This window comes from Phoxinus phoxinus, assembly GCF_949152265.1.
Source record: "Phoxinus phoxinus genome assembly, chromosome: 3".
Lineage (NCBI taxonomy): Eukaryota > Metazoa > Chordata > Actinopteri > Cypriniformes > Leuciscidae > Phoxinus > Phoxinus phoxinus.
In genome coordinates this window covers 12,904,807-12,929,689 of record NC_136878.1, presented here as the reverse complement: position 1 = coordinate 12,929,689, position 24,883 = coordinate 12,904,807, and the positions used below count along the sequence as shown (strand labels likewise).

Genomic DNA, 24,883 nt, shown 5'->3' with positions numbered 1-24,883 from the left:
TATTATGTTGGCATAAGTAACTTTATTATTACTGCCACCTTTATCCTTACACAGTCAAATAAATAAATTACTATAAAAAAGGTACAAAAGCTGTCATTGGGGCAGTTCCATATCAAAAGGTATTAATATGTACCATTTAGGAACTTATAGCCTACTGTACTATTAGGTTTCTTCAAAGTACTAATTTGCACCCCTTAGGGGTAAGTACAAAAGTGTACCTTTTGAAAGGGTTCTGCCCCACTTTTTTTTCTGCACCGTTACTCTATAATACAATAACATGTTACGGGGTGGCCATTTTTGGTGTCCTGCCTCCAACTGGAGCTGTCCCGTGAAATGTCCCTATTTTACAGCACATTCAAAATAGCCTGAAAAAACACTGCAAAAAAGCCAGACCCCCTCCGGAAGCACAAACAAAAAAATAACATTTGAAAAAAAGGACACAAAGTTGTTATTATAAACGTTACTGTATACAACATATTTACAGCTTGTGGAAATAAAATTATTAAATTCAGATGGAAAAAGCTAAAAAAGTTTCATTTATCATATGTTGTCATTTTTGTTTTGTATTATTTCTGCAATGTGTTATTGTAAAGTCATCATTTGATATACTACTGTTATGTTAATATAATAGGCCTACCATTTGCAATTTGCTATTTTTCTTAGTGTAATTTTTTGGCAATTGTATAAAACCAGTTAGGGGTTGATCTGCAGACATCATAATAATTAATTTGAATAACAGTAACGTTATATGGAACCTACAACAATACAAAAACATACAAAAATCTATTGTGTCCGTTTAAAAAAAAAAACTTGTTATAGATAATAACAAGATTTCAATTAGATTTTGACCACTGAAATAAAAAACGCCCCGTTTCCATTTCAGAAATCTGGTCACCTTAAATATCAGGCATTTAGTTTAAACTGAGACATTATTTAACAAACAAATTAACGTTAACACATTTGATCTTTCTACCTGCTTTGAGTCTCGGTGCATTGTGAGATGTACAATATTCAAGAATTTCGTGCAGCTGGTTAGTGTTTGACAGTTACCCATTTTTGAGCTTTTGATAATATCGCGAGATCTAATGTTGAGCTTTGAAAGTGGCAAGGGATCACTCTAATCTCGCGATATTTAGTATGAAGCTCTGAAAGGGGCGTGTGCGCGCGCCGTGACTGTACGGTCCTGTCATGACGCATATGCCAAAATTATGCTTTATAACTTACAGTCTGGTCACCAATAACTCATGAGAAGCTTCGTGCATTGACCAACATGTCGGACGAAGAGCTACCGTCTACTTCTCGGGAGGCGCACGCGGAGGCGGAAGAGGTAAAGAGAAAGAAGAACATAATATGTTTGCAGACGGACATGAAAAACAGGATGCAGAAGTTTACAGTTCATCTGCGTTTGGGGGGAGCGGAACATGGCGGGAAGGCGGAGTTCAGTTCACATCTGCAGAGCTTTAGATGTTTATTACTCTGTGCACAAGAGCATGTTTTTTTATGTGGCTTTTGACAGATTTGCATGCGTTCTGTCTGCGGTCGGAGCAGAGTTGCGCCACTCTTCATGCAGGCGCAGACGGAACGCATGCAAATCTGTCTGCTTCCCATCAACAACTACCCGAAGACGCTGCCCGCGTAAATACACACTCACATACTCACTGACACCGTCAGCTAAAATGATTTTAATGTCATGTTGGTTTTATTTGAGCTCAGATAAGCGTGTGTCAGTGAGAGTATTGATCTTTTGTTAAGCCGTTCAAGGATGGGGTCCAACTTTTAGTTGTCAAGAAGAGTCGTTTTTAAATGTTACATGGATTTTGTCACACTTCTCATTATTGTTCAAATTGCTGTGTTTACATACAAGTGTCTAATGTAATGTATTGTCACAGTATAGTGATAGTATAGGATTTGTGACACATTCATTACAAAATGTGACAATGGTAAAATATTATTATACCAATAACTACTACAGTTATTCGTTTTAAAATAAAATTGGAGAATGTATTAGCCATATAATAATAATAATAATAAAGTTGTGCCTTATTCGGCCACATTTTATATGAAAGCAAACAACTGTCACAAATTTTTTTTTACTGTCACATACTGTACATAAAAAGACAGACTGACACTTTTTGTAACAGAGTCGCTTAATGTCAAGATGAGCCTTTGCACAAAGTGGAAATATTTGCGTGAATTACTAACATTTACAGATTAGGATATACTGTAAAAAGTCAAATGTGTCAAATGCACTTGGCAGGGCAAGTCACTTTAAACATTATCCTTATGATTTAGTTTGAAGTGCTTAACAACTTGAGTTGTTAATTTTCCCGCCAAATCTCACTTTGTGACTTAAGCTATTTTTCTGACTGTCCATATATTTTTCTGGATGCTTTTGTATGAGATGTGTGTCTTTGATGTATGTTTCTAGGAGGACCCACCATTTCTCCTGGACCCTCCTCCTAAAGCAGCTGTGAAGGAGAGCCTGGCTGACCCTGAATATGAGGAAAAAAGAGTTGAGTGTGTATTACACTTTTAATGCACACTATTTATATAGAGTACTGTCAGCAAGCAGGTTTTTAAATAAACTGAGCTGTTAGTCAGTGGCAACTACAGGTGAGAATGAGGTTTGCAGACAGTAACAACTCTTAAGACTAAGGTGGAGGTAAGACCAACCAGATGAAGGTTTTAGACTAGATATAAAAACTGAATTAAAAAAATGCTTGACGGCTTTGTACCTTCAAATACTGCTTGAGAATTCAGAATTTTTCAGGTTTCGGACACAGCTTAGAATTTTATGTTTCTTAATGGATGTAATAAAAATAACGCAAAATCAACCAGTCAATTTTAAAATGTTAGGTACATTTTTTTAAATACCGGTAGTTAAAATAGATTTTACTGAGTTTGAAGTAGGAATTTGCAGATCTTAATTTACTCACACATCTATGTTTCTCACTTGAATACAGAAAACGGATCGTGCGAACAGATTTGAGTTCCTGCTGAAGCAGACTGAACTGTTTGCTCATTTCATTCAGCCTGCCAGTCAGAAATCCCCCACCTCACCTCTGAAGGTGAAGATGGGGAGACCCCGAATTAAACAGGATGAGAAACAGAACCTGCTATCTGTCGGAGAGTAAGCCAGACTCACACACACACACACACACATACAAAAAACATGCATGCTCACACATTCAGATGCATGAGGTTAGTAACCAAAAGCTGCTGGTCAGACACGTGTCGTCATGGTGATTTGGTTTGATTTATTTCTGGCCCGTGGTTGTGTGTTTCAGTAACCGCCATCGTCGAACAGAGCAGGAGGAGGATGAGGAACTCTTATCTGAGAGCAGGAAGGCAGCTAATGTTCTTGTTCGTTTTGAGGAGTCACCCTCATGTATGGATCAATGTTTTTATAAACAGTCAAGTCTGTTTCTGTTTATTAGCGAGTCTAATAGTTAAAAAATAATAATGAATATTAGTTCATCAATAAATTGGTATTTTAAAACAAAAGATTATTTACCCTCATGTCATTCCAAACCCATGCTTTTATTTTTCTGTGGAAAACAAAAGGAGGATTTTGAAGAATCTTCATATAGAACATTGGTGCACGTTTTGATGGCGTTCCAACAAAACTGAATAATGACTTAATTTCTGCCTGTTCCTCACGCATAGCTATCATATGACTTCAGAAAACGTATGATATAATGCACAAGTCACTACTTTTATGGTACTGTCATTGTGCTTTTTATGGTCTTTTTGGATCTTGACAGCGCATGTCTTTGTGTTACACTATAAATATTGTTTTAAAAAATCATTAGTTTGTATTCCACAGAAAATATAACAGCATAAAGATTTGGAAACACTCGAGGGTGAGTAAATTCCTCTAAAGCATTGGTTCTCAACCTGGGGGCCCGGGGCCCACTAGGGGACAAGCATTAAAATAAAACAAAAAAAATAAAAATCAAGGTACAATATATCTTATTTTAATTCATGACCTCTACAACTAGATTCACTAGGACAGTTTCTTAGACGTCATGTGAATTACTACAATCTTATAACTGTATGTTATTTTTTATTATGAATATACATTTTTCTAGTTATTCCAAGCTCTAAAATATTTTATCAGGACGAAATTGTAAGTAAAAAATATTTTTGTTGTAAACAATGGGGGGTTTTGAAGTCAAAAAGGTTGATAACCGCTGCTTTAAAGGTGAAGTGCAACATGTCTGTACTACTAACAGCCCTAATAGAGTTGCAAAAATAATGATTGTTTTCAAGCTCAAAAAAGCCCCCTGAGGCCATGCATCCTCATTATTTTTCTGTCTTTGTGTTTGGCCTGTTTGCTATAACTTTATAGCCTCTTTGCACTTTTGTATGTTTTGCAACAATTATTTTAAATTACACATGGCACCTTTAATAACACACTAGGTGACAACAAACTAACACAAACTGTGATAACATGCTGTCAAGAAAAGCAGACACCAGTAATGTAATATGTGTAATATATCTCTTCCAGTACTTCCAGTTTATTGAGATGATTTATTATACTGTAGCTCATTCACCTGTGATCAAATTTAATGACCATTGATTATTATTATTTTCATTCATTGACAGACGTTAAGAATGGAACTTTGAGAGATTATCAGATCAGAGGCCTGAACTGGATGATTTCTCTGTATGAGAACGGCATTAATGGCATCCTGGCTGATGAGATGGTAAAACCCCCAATGTATCACTTTCTAATATTTTACAATAAAGGTCAACACAGAAACAGTAGAAGCATGTTCATAATGGCAGGTCTACTTAAAAGCAGCTATATGATTTAGTAGTTGAATGCCTACATTTCCAGAAATAGTCTGAATATACATCATTGTGGAACCACACAGACAATGAAGACACGACTCTTCACGCATCTTTTCAGCTTTTCAGGCTTCAGTGAAACTGTGATTTTTCTGGGTCTGTCTTGTTGATGTCATGGACTGTGACTCATTGGATTTGTGTGTTCTGATTGGTTCAGGGTCTAGGTAAGACCCTGCAGACAATCGCGTTGCTAGGCTACCTGAAGCACTACAGGAACATTCCCGGCCCCCACATGGTCCTAGTGCCCAAATCTACCCTACATAACTGGATGAATGAATTCAAGCGCTGGGTACCCACCCTGAAGGCCGTCTGTCTCATTGGGAACAAAGATGAAAGAGTAAGGCTGCTCACATCCTTCTGTTTTTCTCTCACTTTTCTTCCTTCTGTTCCCTTTCTACCCACTTTAATCTTCCCAGCAGGGCCTTCAAAACGCTTGTGTAATAATGAATCAGTCTTAATTAGTATGTGTGTGTTTTAGGAAGACTTCATACGTGACTTGATGCCTGGTGAATGGGACGTGTGTGTGTGTCCTTTAGTTTTTGTCTTTCCTTTCTTCTATTCCTTTTCTACCCCGTTTCATTCTACTGCAGGTCCTTCAAAGTACTTGTGTAATAATGAATCAGTCTTAAAGGGATAGTTCACCCAAAAAGGAAATTTCTGTCAATAATTACTCACCCTCATGTTGTTCCAAACCCGTAAGACCTTTGTTCATCTTCGGAACACAAATTAAGATTTTTTTAATGAAATCCGGGAGCTGTCTGACCTCCCTATAGACTGCAACGTTATTACCACTTTGAGTAATTAATGACAGAAATTTAATTTTTGGGTGAACTAACCCTTTAATTAGTATGTGTATGTGTGTGCGTGTTTTAGGCAGCATTCATACGTGATGTAATGATGCCTGGTGAATGGGACGTGTGCGTGACATCGTACGAGATGGTGATTCGGGAGAAATCTGTCTTTAAGAAGTTTAACTGGCGCTATCTGGTTATCGACGAGGCCCATCGCATCAAAAACGAGAAATCAAAGGTATTTGAACACAGATGAACAACTGATGAGACCCAATTAATGCAAGAGTAACTAAAAAGCAGAGAAATGTGTCATAAAACTTCTGAGATGATTTAACGATCTGATACAGAGGAAAAGACTTCAGAGAATCTTTCCTCTTTTTCTCCTTCTTGCTGTCTCCTTCTCTTTTAACTCACGCTCTCAGTTGTCAGAGATTGTGCGCGAGTTTAAGACGACCAATCGTCTGTTGTTGACTGGTACCCCACTGCAGAATAATCTACATGAGCTCTGGTCTCTTTTGAACTTTCTGCTGCCTGATGTGTTCAACTCTGCCAGTGTGAGTCATACTTTTTTGAATATCGCATCCTGTTTTATCTCCTCCCACACGTTATGCTATGCTGTGTCTGTCAGAGTTGTGTTGGAAGCGTGTGTGCAGATGTGTTGTTTGTTTAGAGAAGTCTACACCTTAAGCCCTATTTGGACAGGATTAACTTTACGAGGGTAGATGATGGAGTAATGTAATTTTACCACAGGACGTCTGTCCTAAATGACCAATTCGCACGGGATAAGATATTTCAGTAAAACTACTTTTAAACAGGAAATGACGAAATATTTACGTACATATTTACAGCGGGTCTATTCGCACGGGATTAGTATTACATGAGGTATTTTTTGCGGACCTTTTTACTGAAGGTAAACGTCGCCGTAATCTTTACTGACATTGTCCGTAATGATTACTGAGATGGCAAATTCGGACGGGACTAAAATCACAGAGAAGCTCTGGTAATTATTACTTTACCCCACCTCTCCATGTTAAACTAGTCCCGTCCGAATAGGCCTTTAGATTATTAACCAAAGTTTACAACCAAATCAGGACTAAAATTAGGAACAAATGCCATCAAATGGTTTTAATAGAATTAAATTTTTTTGATTGTACACTTAAACTACCATTCAAAAATTTGGGGTCAGTAAGATTAAAAAACAGGCTAATGCACATTGTGGCTAATCACAGGCTAAACATGAAACCTAAACAAGCAGAAATGTTTAAGGATAGGTTAGGTTTAGGGATATAGGATAAAAATATCATTAGCTTAGTATAAAAATAGCAGAATTCACTTGAATGTTACTACCACGACAACATATGATGTCTGCGTGTTTCTATAATTTTAGGATTTTGATTCGTGGTTTGACACAAATAATTGTCTGGGTGACCAGAAGCTGGTTGAAAGACTTCATGCAGTGAGTCTAACTCTCTCTCTTGAGTATATTTTTTGTATTTCCAGCATTGATCTTCTTTTTGTTGATAAGACACTCAAGCCATTGAATGGTTGTTTTCAGGTTCTGCGTCCATTCCTGCTGCGTCGTATTAAAGCAGAAGTAGAGAAGAATCTTCCTCCCAAGAAAGAGGTGAAGATTTACCTTGGGCTCAGTAAAATGCAGAGAGAATGGTAAGCTCCCACCACACAACTTTCTTGAAAAATAAAAACAGATATTAAAGGGATGAGTCAAATTTATCATTGGATCACAGTCATATAGCACTTGACCACATTAAAAGTCAAGTGTAAATGTACCCAAGATGCATTGTGATCATATCACTGAAGCAACATTCAGAGGTCAGTAGGGACAGATTCTAACCACATGTGATGAAACTATATATTATATTAGTATTATGAGGTTGCGCTACAAGTTATTTATCACTTTGATGGACTGAGTTAATATTTTTTTCCAATAGTAAAATATTGAGACATTAATCTTTAATGTGACATTGATATCACTAGAACTTGTGTGGTAAAAACCCATGTGCTATGTTGAGGCTTTGTTGTTTTCACCATGTGATCGAGACAATCTGTCAAAAGCTGCTGCAGTCTTACATTCTGGTCAGGTCACCCAATCAATAATACATGAATTACAGAACTAGACTAGGAATCTCTTATTTCTCTCCCCAAATGTCTAACGTCTCTTTTCATTTTCACGTGGGCGCTGTAAATCTGGCCATATGGTTTGATAAACACTTTGGGTGATTATTTATAGTGTCATGTGTGCTGGGTACTGGTGAAATGTAAATGTAAATAAACACTGTTGCTCATCACCCAGATTTTTATTGATTCCTAACCCTCATCAGTGGGTTGTCTGAAGAACTTAAGCAGTCTCTCTTTAGAAAAAGATTTTTTTTAAAGAGTTTATAAAAAAAGAGTTTAGTTATGTAACATCTCAAAGAGGGTTAACTGTTATATATCCTTATATTAAAATCTTTTCTGAGAAGTACCATCTGTTAATGCAAAATTGCTAAAACATTTATTTAAAGAAATAAGAAAAACATCTAGATAGACTCACTAATCAACCTCACTAACCAATTTCGTCAGCTGTTGGGCGACTAGACGTCCATTGCTATTATAACTTGGCAATATAAACTACTAAACAAGCTCTAGATATGAAAACCTTGAAAAATTATGAGCAGTTGTGATGTTGGAGTAATAAAAATTACAGACTGACACAAGTGTTTGTTTTCTTGATTTAACCAGGTACACACGTATCCTGATGAAGGATATTGACATCCTGAACTCAGCCGGAAAGATGGATAAGATGCGGCTTTTGAATATTCTTATGCAGCTGCGGAAATGCTGCAACCATCCGTACCTGTTTGACGGAGCGGAGCCTGGTCCCCCATACACTACGGACACACACCTTGTCATCAACAGTGGCAAGATGGTTGCACTGGATAAACTACTGCCTAAAGTGCAAGAGCAAGGTGAGGACTGTGTGTGTGTGTTTATTAGCTTTCAATTTTGATCAGGCAGATTTTTATGCTTTTATTTGGAATTCATGATTTTTTTCATGTTTTCTTGGACATGTGTGTTTGCAGGATCCAGAGTGTTAATATTCAGCCAGATGACACGCGTGTTGGATATTTTAGAAGATTATTGCATGTGGAGAGAGTTCGAGTACTGCAGATTGGATGGAAATACACCTCATGAGGCCAGAGAGGTACACTCTCACACATAACCACACACTAAAATACATACATACCGGTAGTTACAAACAGACACATGCATGTCACACAATAGGTTATTTTTAAAAAACATAAAGTGCGACTAGTGTTTTCGTTTTTCAAACAAATGACTCTTATGAGCCAGTTCTTTTTTTACTGAATCAAAATCATACAGCATAACCTGTGAAGTTCAACTGATTCATGTACAAATCATGACTCTTTTGAGTCTATACTGACTGGTTCATTGTAGTAAAAAAAAAAAATTGTATGGATGCAAACTTGTCAACTTTAGGCAAAATCGCCATTTTGGATCCAAAATAGGTCTTCAAAAAAGCTTTAATTATAACAGTTATTTTAGTTATTAAATGTTTTTATTTTAAAGTAAAATAATATTATTACTGTAGTATATTTAGTTATGTTTTGTTTAACCTTTACAATTCAATTAAATAAAATATATTTAAATAATCATTCATTAAATAATAATAATTATTATTGTATAGTCTATTTATTAATATTGTATAGGTTCCATAAACAACAATATAGGGTCTAGAGTTGGTTTTTGCCTATATCCTCATGCTGAAATAAACTATTAATCCAAAGTTTATATTAAAAAAAAATCTTAATCTGAACTTCTTCCAAAATATTTCAAAAATTTTTAAAAATTTCTTTGTTAAACCATTTACAAAGTAAAATTTGTAGGAGTAGCCAGAGCCACAGTTGTGGAATTATGATTGCCATCCCTAAATACCAAGAGGTAGAAAGGAATGATTCACCAAAAGGAAGAAAGGAAATCAACAGGCTTTATAAAATTATGAGCCACGTACCGATACTTCATGTGGAATCTCAGCAGAGTTTATATAAAGACACTGATTAACCAACCTGGTAGTCATGGAAACCGAACTGATTAGTTCTGGGGTGAAACTCTGCGGTTACATGGGAATGTAAGACACACTCATAAGCTAAGAATATTCCTGCAGATATTAGACATTAGAATGGTGGAAGTGTCTCCTTGTATCAATTTAGATTCGAACAACCAGTCTGTCTGTTTTAAATGTTTTTAGTGAACTTTTAAGTAAATATTGGGCAGAATACGAATCAGTTTGATATCATTTATTTTGTCGATGTGTCATTTGTATATGTAAATTGCATTATGTATATGTATATCGGCCACTGACCACCCTGATCGACTACTAATGTGAAATAGACCTTAATAATTACAATTATATAAGTGGCTTAAATAAATTATTTCGGTCACTATCTAAATTGCCGTCCTTCTCTTTTCCTGCTCTGTCCTTCTCTCTTGTTGTTGTGCATTAGCAAGCCATAGATGCTTTTAACGCCCCGAACAGCAGTAAATTTATCTTCATGCTGAGCACACGGGCAGGTGGGCTGGGGATTAATTTGGCTACAGCTGACGTGGTGATTCTCTACGACTCAGACTGGAACCCACAAGTGGACCTGCAGGCCATGGTGAGAAACACACACACACACACACACACAAAACTGAGCTCACTAAACTTTATGATTGTGAGCCTCAGGGAGATGCCAGTTTTCTTTATGACTGCTTGTTTTTAAGTTTTAATGTTTTTTGTTGTGTCGTGCACTGTATTATTTAGGACCGTGCTCACCGTATTGGACAGAAGAAACCAGTTAAAGTGTTCAGGTTGATCACAGACAACACTGTGGAGGAGAGAATTGTGGAGAGAGCGGAGATGAAACTACGCCTGGACTCCATTGTCATTCAGCAGGGTATGAATACACTAAGGGTAAAACAGTTTCTATTGTCTCTGTCAAAGATCATTGTGACATACTGGCCACTAGTAAACAACATGAGGTTTCAGGATCACACACCAAACACATGTATCCAATACTAGGCTCCTGTGGAAAAACAAAAGTATCTACAATTTGTAAACAATCTTTAGTGTTTCGAGCATCTTTAGAGTTTTGTTTACTTTAAAGGCATAGGTCACCATTTTTTTTTTCATTCTGTCATCATTTACTCACCCTCAAGTTGTTCCAAACCTGTACGAATTTCTTTCTTCTGTTGAACACAAAAGAAAATATTTTGATGAATGTCGGAAATGGGGCCCATTGACTTACATAGTATGAAAAATTGGATGTCAATGGAGTGACATCAACTGTTTGTTTTCCGACATTCTTCAAATGTCATATCTTCTTTTGTGTTTCACCAGAAGAAAGAAATTCATACAGGTTTTGAACAAGTTGAGGGTGAGTTGATGATGACATAATTTTCATTTTTGGGTGAACTATCCCTTTAAGTAATGCAAATCACTTATAATTACAAATTTGTATATAACAAACTTTGTTTTTGTTTAAATGACTGCTAAATTAATTTCCACTCTGCCAGTACAGCACCATTCAGTGACAGAGCGAATTACTGTATTTTTTTTGTAATAACAAAATTACAATTCATACAGTTTATTATCGTCGTTCGACAGTATATCTATTAATTTACACCATTGTTAAAAAGGTTGGGGTCAGTAATAAATTAATACTTTTATTCAGCAAAGATGCGTTTACTTGATCAAAAGTGACAGTAAAGACATTTCAAATGTTATAAAACATTTCTATTTCAAATAAGTGCCATTAAAAAAAAAAAACTTTCTATTCATCAAAGAATCCTGAAAAATTCCACAAAAAGCAGAACAGCTGTTTTAAACATTGATAATAATGAGAAATGTTTCTTGAGCACCAAATCAGCATATTAGAATGATTTATGAAGGATCATGACACACTGAAGGAGTAATGGCTGCTGAAAATTCAGCTTACTATATTTAAGTTAAAAAAAAAGAAGTAAAAAGTATTTCACTTTCACAATATTACTGTTTTTACTGTATTTTCGATTGTGAGAAATATAAAGGTTAAGTAGCATTTGTGTCAGTCTTATGACTTATTATTTTCTTCTATTTGTGCTCTTACAGGCCGGCTGATCGACCAGCAGAATAAACTGGGGAAGGATGAAATGCTACAAATGATCCGACATGGAGCAACACACGTGTTCGCCTCTAAAGACAGCGAACTCACAGATGAAGACATCGACACCATTCTGGAAAGAGGCGCCAAGAAGGTGAGTGGACATGGACACATTGGACTAGACTGAATACTATAAAGTTGCTTAAATTCACTGGAAGACTCCATAATAACTTATGGGGTCCAAGTTCCAAAAGCATTTGTTTTCAAACTCAAATTTCCTTCATATTATGAGATTTTTTTTCAATCTTACACTTTGGCTGATACCATTTAACCCTGTTTAACTTTGTGTGTCCTCTCAGACGGCTGAGATGAACGAGCGCATGCAGAATCTCGGCGAGAGCTCGCTGAGGAACTTCTCCATGGACACGGCCGCCACCGAGACCAGCCTTTACAAGTTTGAGGGAGAGGATTACAGAGAGAAACAGAAAGTTAGTGTCTGTGTGGAAGTTTACCTGGTGGAAATCAATTCATACTCATTTATAATGCAGCACTGAAGTGCATTACAGTAAAGCGAGAGTCTATCAGTGAGAATTTGGCAGGTTTTTAAGCTTTGCTCCTGTGTATGTCACAGACTGTGAGAGTTTATGTGAAGGTGTGTAGCTGAAAGTGTGTTTGTGTGTGTTTAAGTTTTAAACAATTCTCTCTGTGTTGTGCAGCTTAGTTTGATCGAATGGATCGAGCCTCCTAAGAGAGAAAGGAAGGCCAATTATGCTGTAGATGCTTACTTCAGAGAAGCACTGCGAGTCAGCGAACCAAGAGCCCCAAAGGTAACACACACACACACACGGTTTAGACACTCTGAAATGATTTTTTTGTCAGTGCTACTCATGACTGCATGTAGGTAGTCTACACAACACTACTACACAATAAATAATGCTCTCAGATCACTGTTTTCATCACTGACAGTTGCACTGGATTCAGTGAGTTAAACTGAATGTGGGAACTCAGCTGAAGGGTGCCGTATCATCATGTATTGGAAGGACGTAATAGATAAAAGAGTTGAAAAAAAAAGGTTGCAGGTTCAGACGCTGACTCAGGAAATGACCTCATGAACTAGACGTTCTTCTTTCCTCTGTCCTGTCACTGCCGTGCCCTTGAGAGAGACACTTAACACTAGATTGCTCCTGAGGGACAGTTTGTTCGAATAGTGCACTGTAAGTCATAAAAAAACCATCAATAAGGATCAAAGTGGCTGCTAAAGAAGGAAATGCACCTTTTATGCAGCTTCTTAATTTCTATAGCTGATTAAATCAATAGTCGCATATATATTTGAAAAAATAACAATAAACATTATAATAATAATAATAGTATATCAAATAGAATAGTATATAAATAGTACTAAAATAACATTTATTCTGGTTCACACTGTCCCAACAAACTTATTTGTATCTAGAATGCTGGGAAACGTAACTCTCTAAAACCAACAACTGTAGGTAAATAGTGTTTTTTGGCATTTGCAAGGGCAGTGTAATCTACAGTAGCTTTAACATTGCCTTGTCCTTTAAAGAATAATGATTCCTAGTGTGATGAAAGTTGATAGTTTATAAAGTGGTAATCCTGTCAAGCAAAATAGCAGGGAGCCAATAAACCTCAATTTTAATGAATATCATTAAATTAAATTGAAAATCAAATGAGTGTTTTGATTAAAGTGAAGTGTCCGCTAGATAAAGATGCATCTGCCAGGAGCATAACAATGTTTTGTCATTATACAGTGCACATCAAGGATCACACAAATGTTTTAATGACAGTATACACATAAATGTCTGTGGAGAGATCATGAAAAGTGTGTATGTGTGTGGGTGTGATCCAGGCTCCTCGGCCTCCAAAGCAGCCCAACATCCAGGACTTTCAATTCTTTCCACCACGTCTCTTTGAACTGCTGGAGATGGAGATTCTTTACTACAGGAAAACCATTGGATACAAGGTGAGCACTTCATAAACATCATGTTTGTTTTCAACATTTGTGTAAAATCTGTTGCTTCCGAAAAAGTTGCATCCGATAAACAGAGGTGTGCGATTGTGTATTTGTGTTTATTGTAGGTTCCACGTAATCCAGATATCCCAAATTCAGCACAGGTCCAGAAGGAGGAACAAGCTAAGATAGACGAGGCAGAACCCCTCTCACCTGAAGAGACAGAGGAAAAAGAGAAACTACTCACACAAGTAGACATAAACACTCACCCTCTCTTCTCTATCATTCACTCACACTTACGAATGTGCTAAGTACAGAGCAATGCTACAGCAGAATATGTTTGTTTGTTTTCCCCAGGGTTTCACAAATTGGAACAAGCGTGATTTCAATCAGTTTATTAAAGCTAATGAGAAATATGGTCGTGATGATATTGACAACATCGCCAGAGAGGTGGAGGGCAAGACCCCTGAAGAAGTCATGGAGTACTCGGGTAAAATACACACTAATGCAACTACACACAAACCTATTATACAAAGGAAATTACACACTTGGAATGTGCAAGCATATATTAGAAAAAATATTTTCTAAATTCACTAGTCAATGGTTACTTGAACTAAATGGTCTTCAGGAAGCCGTCTCGGGTTACGACTGTAACCCTTGTTCCCTGAGGAGGGAACGAGACACTGCGTCGTTGAAAACGACTCTTTGGGGACGCTCCCTAAGCGTGCGCCTCTGAAGTATGAATGAAACTAATCCAATCCTGATTGGTGTTGCGTCGTGACGTAACATGTGACGGCATAACCGGATGCATAAAAGTGTCGCCGGCGCACACACACATTAGCCTCGCGATGAAGCAAGCCGCTCCCAGGCGTTAAGGGGCGTGGCAAGACGACGCAGTGTCTCGTTCCCTCCTCAGGGAACAAGGGTTACAGTCGTAACCCGAGACGTTCCCTTTCGTAGGGAACTCGCACTGCGTCGTTGAAAACGACTCTTTGGGGAACGAATACCCACTAGGCCACGCACCGAAAAAGCCTGTCCTAGAGTGAAGTTGATCTCAGGCACTTAAGCTAGGACGAGAGCACTCGTGCGCCAGACGCACTAAGGAGGTGAAGACAATAAAACCTGATGAAAGTGTGCAGGGTAGCCCAACCGGCTGCCTCACAGATCTCCTGGAGGGGCACTCCCGAACGGAGGGCCCTAGAGGACGCCATGCCTCTGTTAAAATGAGCCCTTACGGCCAAAGGTGAAGGCAAATTGCGCACCTTGTAGGCCTACTTATGGTTTGTTTGGATGCCGGGAGCCCCTTATTAGGTGACCCAAAACACACTAACAGTAGGTCCGACCTCCTCGAAGAAGAGGACCCCTCAAGGTAAATACTCGGAACCCTGACTGGCAGAGCAAAGGAACCTCTCTTCTTCTGCCGACACATGAGGTGGAGGATTAAATGCTTGCAGGACCATGGACCTAGCCATGTTAGAATGCACTTAAGGCACATAGCCGGGTCTCGGGTGCAAGATGGCCTTAACTCTGCCGGGGGCAAAACCCCAAGCAAGCTGGCGTTAGTGCCAGGGCTTGGAGATCTCCCACTCTCTTAATAATTTTAAGAAACAGCTAAGAGAAAGGCTATCTTGAACGTGAGGTCCTAGGCGAAGCTGACTGGAGGGATTCGAAGGGAGCCAGGGATAGCCCTTCGAGAACCACCACCAGGTCCCAGGAAGGACCTGACCTCCATGTACCATGGAGAAATAGTATGACCCGTTGGTGCCTCCCCAAAGGCCCATCACTCAGTGGTGCATGGACCGCCGAACTGGCAGCCACGTACACCTTAAGTGTGGACGGGGAGAGACCCGCAGAGAAACGATCTTGAAGAAACTCCAGAACTGAAGCCACTGGGCAGTTAACTGGATCTAATTCATGTTCTCTACTCCAAGTGGAAAAACCTACCACTTGAGGCCATATAATCTCATAGTAGACGGAGCCCTAGAGCAAAGTATGGTTTTGACCATCCCAGCTGATAGACCGGCATCTAGGTACTGGACCCCCTCAGGGGCCAGACCCACAATTTCTACAGCTCCGGGCGAGGGTGGAATATTGTGCCCTCCGCCTGAGACAACAGATCCCTCCTCAGAGGAATCTGCCACGGCGGAGCTATCAGAAGTGAAAATATGTCTGAAAACCATACTTGGGCCGGCCACAACGGGGCTATCAGAAGAAGACTGATGCCCTCCTGACGGACCCTCTCCAGGACTCCCGGGAGCAGAGCGATCGGGGGAAAAGCATACAGGCGAAGCCTCAGCCAAGCCTGTACCATGGCATCCAACCCCAGTGGGGCTGGATGAGTGAGGGAAAACCAAAGTGGACAGTGGGACGTCTCTCGAGACGCAAACAGATCCACTTCCATTGGTCCAACCTCTGCCATATCAACTTCACCACCTCTGGGTGAAGTCTCCATTCCCCGGGCCTCAGCCCCTGCCTCGACAGGATGTCTGCTCCCTGATTCTGAACCCTCGGGACATATATTGCTCTAATAGATAATAATTTCCCCTGGGACCATAGATTAATCTGATGCGCCAGTCTGGATAGAGGGCGCGATCTGAGTCCCCCTTGTCGGTTCAGATAAATTGATGTCTGGGAGGAAGCTCCTCGGAGCCCTGAACACAGCCAACATCTCTAGGCAAAATATATGCCAAACATGTTGATGGTTCTGCCACAGACCCCTGGCAAAGCGGCCATCCATGACCGCGCCCACGCCAGTGAAGGAGGCGCCTGTCGAAACGGTTTTCCGGCGACATGACGCTGCTAACACTGGCCCTTGGGACAGGAACCAAGGTTTCTTCCATATTAATTAGGGAAACTAAGGCATCGGCGCGTAACCCTGATTGTTCGGAACGGATTCCCCCTTGGGGAAATCCCCTTGGCTATCAGCCACCACTGAAGGAGCCTCATGTGTAGAAGGTCCAAAAGGTATTATGTTGGACACAGCTGCCATGAGGCCCAGCAGTCTTAGAAATTGCTTTACAGTGATGGCCTGGCCTAGCTTTATCCCGGATGCCATGGCCCAGATGGACTCGATACACGCGGAAGACATATGTGCCCACATTGTATCTGAGTTCCATACCACGCCCAGAAACGTAGTTTTCTGAGCTGGTACCAACACGCTTTTCTTCGTGTTGAGTCTCACCCCCAAGCTCGGGAATACGGCCAAGGACGACATCTCGATGCCGAACTGCCATTGCTCGAGACTGAGCCAGAATGGGCCAGTCGTCGATTCAATTAAGTGTGAGGATGTCCTGAAGTCTCAGTAGGACCAGAGCTGCATCCATACACTTGGAGCTTTTGTGAGGGGAGAGTGCTAGGCCAAACGGAAGAACCCGAATTTGGTACGCTTCGCCCCCGAAAGCGAACCTCAGGAACCTCCTGTATATTGGAAGGATGGAGCACGGAAGTATGCGTCTTTTAGACCTATCGTGATAAACCAGTCCTCGGACCTGATTTGATTCACGATGAGCATCTTGAACCTGAAGCTCCTCAGAGAACGATTTAAGTGACTCAGATCTAAAATCGGCAGGAACCCTCCATCCTTCTTTGGAACTATAAAGTACCGGCTGAGAAATCCGGACTCCCTGTCTGGAGGAGGAACCCATCATATGGCCTCTCTGACCAGTAAAGAGTATACTTTTTGTTCCATCACCCAATCCTGCTTATACGCAGGACCCATGCAGATATGTTGGGTAAGCGTTTGACACGCTTCAACAAAATCTATTACGGGAACCAGCCCCTTGAGGCTGGTTTCGGGTATTCTTTGAGCATTGTTCTCGACCCCCTGAAGCAGATGACCGGCAGGGATTAGTCGAGACCGATTTTGTAACCATAGTCAATGCCCTTTTTCAAGCTTTTTGGAGCGAACACAACAGTATGCGTTCGCTGGAAACTGATGTGGCCCGAAGCGTCTTGGACGGCGGGCAACCACATAGTTTTCCTGAGGGCTCCGCTGTGAGAACAACCTCAGTTGCTCTACAACGGGGGGGAGGGAAAGGGTCTAATTTTTATTTCAGGTAGAACCTCTTTCCTGAAGCCCTCTTGCCTGAAGGACGGCCCTCAGGTCATCCTTCTGATCAAAAGAGCGAGATAAATTTATCTGTTGCCAAACTCCAGAGGGAGGGGCTCTAGAGGAAGGAGTGGGGTTTATCCCATGACTTAGATAACTCATTATACAAGTCAGGAAAAATAAATAAATCAATAAAAATGGTAAGCTCCGGCGCTGATGTTGTGATTGTTGCTGCAGGAAGTGTTCACTTATTTCCTTTCTTAGTTATTTATTAAGCGCTTCCTGTCTAACATGTGGCCAGTTAATTTTCATCTGGCCACAGCACGGATCACAACACGCTATTAAGCCTCGATGTTGAAGATTTTTTATTTTAACATCGGGTGCTTGTCATGGGCAGAAGAAGCCGCATCGCGGGCTTAGAACCATTCGAATGAGAAAGTGCCGCAGCAGTCTCACTCTCATCAGCAAAATTCATATTTTATTATTTATTTTATTTACGAACCCCACGATCTGAGTCGCGGACCTGAACAACGGAGAACGTGAGCTGGCGAGTCTAATTCACGTTCATCCGCCTCGATGCTGAACACACCCACTCCCTCAGAAGCAGATAGTTCAAACATCAGGTTCTCATCACGGGCAGAAGAAGCCGCAGCGCGGGCTTCTGCACCATGAACGGGAGCCCCAGAACCTTTAAATAGGGAATGAGAAAGTGCCGCAGCAGTCTCCTTCTCATCTGCAAGATCCTATCGCGAACCCCGCGATCTGATTCGCCGCGCGCGAGCTGTGTGAATTTAACTCACGCTCACCCGCCTTAATGCTGAACACATCCACTCCCTCAGAAGTGTATAGTTCAAACATCATGTTCTCATCACGGGCAGAAGAAGCCGCAGCGCGGGCTTCTGCACCATGAAAGGGAGCCACAGAACCTTCAAATAGGGAATGAGAATGTGCCGCAGCAGTCTCATTCTCATTTGCAAGATCCCCGTGAACCCCGCGATCTGAGTCGACGCGCCGCCTCAACGGACGCGGGACCCGAACCGCGGGGAACGCGAGCTGGTGAATTTAACTCACGCTCCTCCGGCCGCCTCGATGCTGAACACATCCACTCCCTCGGAAGCAGATAGTTCAAACATCGAGGTCTCGTCACGGGCAGAAGAAGCCGCAGCGCGGGCTTCTGCACCATGAACGAGAGCCTTAGAACCTTCAGATGAAGAATGAGAAAGTGCCGCAGCAGTCTCATCCTCATCTGCAAGATCCCTTTGCGAACCCCGCGATCTGAGTCACCGCGCCGCCTCAACGGACGCGGGACCTGAACCACGGGGAACGCGAGCGCAGTACTGATAGGGAGTGTTTCACAGAGATCACAGACAGCCCCCTCGAGAGCTGCCCGTGAGTGTGTTACACTCCAAAACAATTCACACACAACTGATGCGTGTCCCCACTCGTAATATATTTTGGGCAGGGGTGCACACATCTAATGAATTGCTCACTCGCCATAATACAGTGACTGGATCAGACAGACAACACCAAATAAGACAGACAAAAACAGAGAGCGCTTGCTGAAGAGTGAAAGCTAATGTGTGTGTGCGCCGGCGACACTTTTATGCATCCGGTTATGCCGTCACATGTTACGTCACGACGCAACACCAATCAGGATTGGATTAGTTTCATTCATACTTCAGAGGCGCACGCTTAGGGAGCGTCCCCAAAGAGTCGTTTTCAACGACGCAGTGCGAGTTCCCTACGAAAGGGAACCTGCATTATTAGGCTGATTGTGGGTTCAAGTGACCTGATCATATAAAACAAAGAAGAAGAAAGATACATAATATAATATATTTTTTTGCTTGTTATGTAATAGCATAGTTCACCCTAAAATGAAAATTAAATCATAAATTACCCACCCTGGTGTTGTTCTAATGTCTTGTACCCTTCTTTCTTTTATGGAACACAGAAGGAGAATTAAAAAAAATTCCCGCTCGCACTCGTCCATATAATGGCAGTGAAGAGCAACCAGCATCAAGCTTTTTAAAAAAGATGCAAAAGTATCACAGAATGATCCCATGTGACATGCACACAGTATATTCCAAGAAGGGCTGATATGATATCATGATATTTTCACTGCATGATTATCGTGGCCAAAATAATTCACAATAACGAATCCGATATATTGCAATATCTATAGAAATCTTAGGGGAAAAAATGCTACCCTTTATTTTGTGTTATTTTATATAGTGATAAAGGCTATCCATCATAAATCCTTTTGAAAATACCCAAGATGGCTTGAAGAACACAGATAAACCATGTACTGTCGCAATGATGCCAAAATCAAAAAAACTTCCAGACTGTCTTGCTAACTTTCAGAGAGTCTTGAATGCCTTGTCTGTCATATGCGACGACATTCACGCGGTAGTAGCAGGAGCTGCGTGCTTTCTCTGCTTGTGTTTTTGACGCATGGAAACCAGCGTTAAGGTGCAATACTGCTAGCTACTGTACGTTGGGATGATACTGATACTGGTGCTGGATTATTTATGTCTCATATTATCATATGTGCACTATTCATTTTTAAATATTACTGTTATCATCAATTTTGCGACGCCCCTAATTAACTCGATAACGATATTTCATTTTTTAAATATCGTGATTATCGGTATTTAAAACCGATATAATTTTTACAAGTGTTCTGAGGGTATACAATATGAAATTTTTAGTATTATTTAATGAAAATCCTGCCTTGGCTGTTGGTCTGTGCACAGCTACATGACATGCGTGTTTGTGTGACTCTAGTAGCGCCGCAGATCACTCTGTCTCGCCGAGAAAAAGCACACAAGTTGTAAGAAATCAAGATGAACAAAAACGTATTTTTTAAAAAGCTTGATTCTGGTCACTATTCACTACCATTATATGGATGAGCGCGAGCGGGACATTTCTTAAAAATTAGTTTTTTGATCCATAAAAGAAAGAAGGGAAGACGGCATTAGAACAACACCAGGGTGAGTCATTTATGACTTAATGTTCATACTTAATACTAATTAAAGCATTTATGAAAACATTTATATTTTATAAAATAATCAAAAACAGTGATAAACTAAGCTACTTCACTAATCGACTAGTCTACTTTTGGTGACCTAGTCAATCATTGTGACTCATCCCTATTGGACAACTACGCACACACACATACACATGCATAAAATACACAATCAGCTAACCTCACACTTGTCTGAACTACACATATATTTCACTCCTGTATCAACTACACAGACACACACCTCACACTCTTGTCTTTATTATAGCGGTGTTTTGGGAACGTTGCAATGAGCTGCAGGATATTGAGAAGATCATGGCTCAGATAGAGCGAGGAGAAGCTCGCATCCAGAGACGCATCAGCATCAAAAAAGCCCTGGACGCCAAGGTCAACCATTCAAAAACTCATGATGGAATTCAATTATGTTGTTGACAAGCAGGTTTTTTCTTTAATGGCTGCTGAATTATGATTGTGTGGTAGCTTTAGTTTTTCTTGCTTTTGATGATTTGCAACCTCAATATAAGGCAATATTAGTCACAGCCTTATCATGGAAAGCAAGAAACTTTCAGAGGTAATGTCATTTTTGATGCAATAATAATTAGTAAATATTTCTTGTTTGATGGTGTTTTGTGTACTTGTAGATAGCACGGTATAAGGCTCCTTTCCACCAGCTCCGCATCCAGTACGGCACAAACAAAGGAAAGAACTACACAGAGGTGCGTGCATGTGAGAGAGAGTTAGTGTATGCTTGTAGTGTTTACTAAAATATGGAAACTTTTCTTTGTGTGTTTGTCTGCAGGAGGAAGACAGGTTTCTGATTTGCATGTTGCACAAGATGGGCTTTGATAAAGAATATGTTTATGAAGAACTTCGACAGTGTGTACGGAACGCTCCACAGTTCAGATTCGACTGGTTCATCAAGTCCAGGACTGCCATGGTGAGAATGTTTTTTTGTTAGAGCCAGGGCTCCTAAAGTCATGGGCAACCTGGAAATATCAGGGATTTCTTAACAAGAAATTGCTCTTTGCAAGCATTTTTGTTACTATTAAAAATATATTTTTAAAATACTCATCCAATAATCACGCATCAGTGGAAAAATCCATGGAAAATATATTTGGTAGGGCTGTCTATCAATCAATCAATCAATCAATCAATCAATCAATCAATCAATCAATTACAATTGATTCATATATATCAATATTTGATGAGAAAAACCTCCAAAAGAACAAAGACGTTATTGTAGCAGACTAGTAAAGAACTTTAAAAACCATTAGATGTAAATTGCTAAAACTGATTAAACCATCTTTTAGGAGCATCACCACATGGAAAAAAGCTTAATGAATGATCAAAATCAGCGGATCTCAACCTTTTGGACTGTCAAGGTCCCCCTATTGTCCACATCAATATTCGATTTTTTTTCCAAATGTTTTCAAAATCGAATCTCCCCTCTCTATTTCTTATTTACTTAAAATATACTATATATTTTAGTGCTTGACATAATTAGAAAGATTAATATTCATTGTAAAAATAACAAAATACTAAGAAATATCTTAAAATACTAAGAAATATCTTAATCTTAAGTTTAAGAGTCTTGCTTCTATCCGTATAACTATAAATTACGGAGTAACAGGTTCCTCAGAAGGACCAAAATTCCCCTGATTGCGCACACAACTTATTCTAGCATTGCTAACTTGACATCGGAGACTGTTAATTATCTAAATAAAAAGGTCAATCAAATCATGTCCATGCTACAGAGGTAACTGTTAGCCCCTCGTTTAAGAACGAGCTCCTCGATTTGTCCTGGCTGGTCCTTCTGCTTGGAGCCACTCGGATCTGTCTCACTCGCCATGCTGATATTCACGTTTCTGCCTATGGTGGCGTGCCGTGTAAGATTGCGGTCATCCAAATAATGAAAAAGATGTAAACAATGTATTTTGCGACACCAGAAATAAACGATAGAACATAATATGAAACAATAGACTTTTTATTTCGTCCATCCGATATATATCGTCATATCGCACAGCCCTAGTTGTACGTGTATGTGGGTTTACTGAGATGTACAGCAGTGAATTAAATCTGACGAAGCCTCCATTTGGAAAAACAGTTAATACATTTTTTAAAATGCAAGACGTTTTCTTTTAGTTTGTGTTAAGATGTCTAGTGTTCATGTAAAAACAATAAAGTCTATGAATGCTTGTCTCACCCACAAATGCAAACCAACTCTCCTCTTAATCATATTGCATCCAGGGATTGTTTTTCAGGTCATATTGGTGTGCGTGTTTGTGAAAGCGTGTGGGTGCAGATGCTTGTGTGATGCCTGAAAGGAATTGTAAAAGTATATGAGATGTGATGTATAACTCTTGTGCTGAGATGATGAAAGAGTTTCCTTCCGTGTGTTTTGTCTGGTTTGCTAGGAGCTGCAGCGCCGCTGTAACACGCTCATTTCTCTCATTGAGAAAGAGAACATGGAGATAGAGGAGAAAGAGCGAGCTGAGAAAAAGAGAAGAACACCCAAAGGACAATCAGTAATACGTCCTGTCTTCTTTCTTTTCGCTCCATCTGTTGTTGTGCTCCGTGCTTCACGTCCCCAAAGACTTTCCCTCTAGTTCAGAATTATGCTTGAACAACTGAACAAGAACAACATGCAAATGATCAAAATTCCCCTCAGATTTACTGTCCACAGTAAAGTTTAGTATATCCCACTGACGATTTCAAACCTGTCTATCTATCTATGTATCTGTCGATCTATTAGAGCATGTGCATGGTGAGTTGCAAGATTTTGCCTGGAGCAAGGAGCATTTTTTTTCTGCCCGTGTTCTCTTTGCTCCAGTATCGTTCCATCACATGCTAAATGCCTATAATGTCAGCAAGATTTACAATGTGTTAAATCTGTCTACAAGACAAGAACAACATGCAAATCATCTGTCTTTCTATCTCTGTCTGTCTGCCTGTCTATCTATCTGGCTGCCCATGTCTTAATCTAAAGTTATGTCAGCAATATTTAGAATGTTATATCTGTCTGATTGCTTTTCTATCGAGATTTAGAATGTTATATCTGTCTATCTATCTATCTGTCTATCTATCTATCTATCTATCTATCTATCTATCTATCTATCTGTCTATCTATCTATCTGTCTATCTATCTATCTATCTATCTATCTATCTATCTATCTATCTATCTATCTATCTATCTATCTATCTATCTATCTATCTAATGTCTGTCTGCCTATCTATTTATCTATCTGTCTATCTTGTCACAGGCTCACAAGCGTAAAGCCGAAGTGTCGTCTGACAGGAAAGAGAAGAAATCTCGTACCTGACTCCTGTGCCCGCAGTCCCCCGTTACGAAGCACTACAATAATCAATGCTCTCTACAGCATTTTTTTTTTTTTTTTTATCTGTTATATCTGTGACTCAACACCAGTTTCTTACAATTAAACATGTAAATTTGAGCAAAACAAAAGCTTTTTTGGGACATATAAAACACTTCCATACCGTGTTCAATCTTGTCCCACAGGCTGCATACTTGTTGGCAGCTACACGTTTTGCTAGAGCTTGTTTTTATCTTCTTTTTTTTTTTCCAAAATGTTACTTGTTCATATCAACATTGGCAATTATTTAGCATGCTAAATAGGGTCTCTAAAGCCCATCCTGATCTTGTTTGTGTGTTTCATAAATGAAATTATTTTTGCCTGAGACTGTATGTTTAAGGTCTATGTGATTTGCACCTTAATCCATGTGATCTGTAGCTTTGCACATCCAATCTTCTTAAGCTCTTTTATACATTTCATGTGCCATTTTAATGTTGCATTTAAGCTATTTTACACATTTTTGTTTAAACTCTTGTTTGAACCTTTGCTGATCTTTATATGTACAAGTCCAGTATTATTAAAAAAAGAAATGGGTTGGTTTTGTTTACATCTTACTATTGTTTATAGTGGCAATGTCCTTGTGCCAGTTTGACTTTACAAACTTTGCATAATGGGGCTAAAATCGTGTGTCCTAACCAGGCATGGCAAGACAGAAGAAGCAATAAAAGTTTTCTATTTACACTGA

General features: G+C 39.7%; 1 protein-coding gene across 1 annotated transcript; it reads left to right on the top strand.

Moving 5' to 3' along the window:
• The first annotated feature begins 1,148 nt into the window (after positions 1 to 1,148).
• Positions 1,149 to 24,883, top strand: smarca1 (SNF2 related chromatin remodeling ATPase 1). Its single transcript, XM_079607928.1, has 25 exons — positions 1,149 to 1,327; positions 2,429 to 2,512; positions 2,964 to 3,130; positions 3,288 to 3,388; positions 4,609 to 4,709; positions 5,012 to 5,191; positions 5,728 to 5,883; positions 6,068 to 6,199; positions 7,033 to 7,101; positions 7,201 to 7,310; positions 8,385 to 8,611; positions 8,726 to 8,847; positions 10,169 to 10,321; positions 10,468 to 10,600; positions 11,794 to 11,939; positions 12,145 to 12,273; positions 12,502 to 12,612; positions 13,656 to 13,769; positions 13,886 to 14,008; positions 14,115 to 14,247; positions 21,096 to 21,214; positions 21,469 to 21,543; positions 21,627 to 21,764; positions 23,242 to 23,352; positions 24,088 to 24,883. Exons 1-25 carry the CDS (start codon positions 1,271 to 1,273, stop codon positions 24,145 to 24,147), a joined length of 3,051 nt encoding a protein of 1,016 aa, XP_079464054.1. The 5' UTR covers positions 1,149 to 1,270; the 3' UTR covers positions 24,148 to 24,883.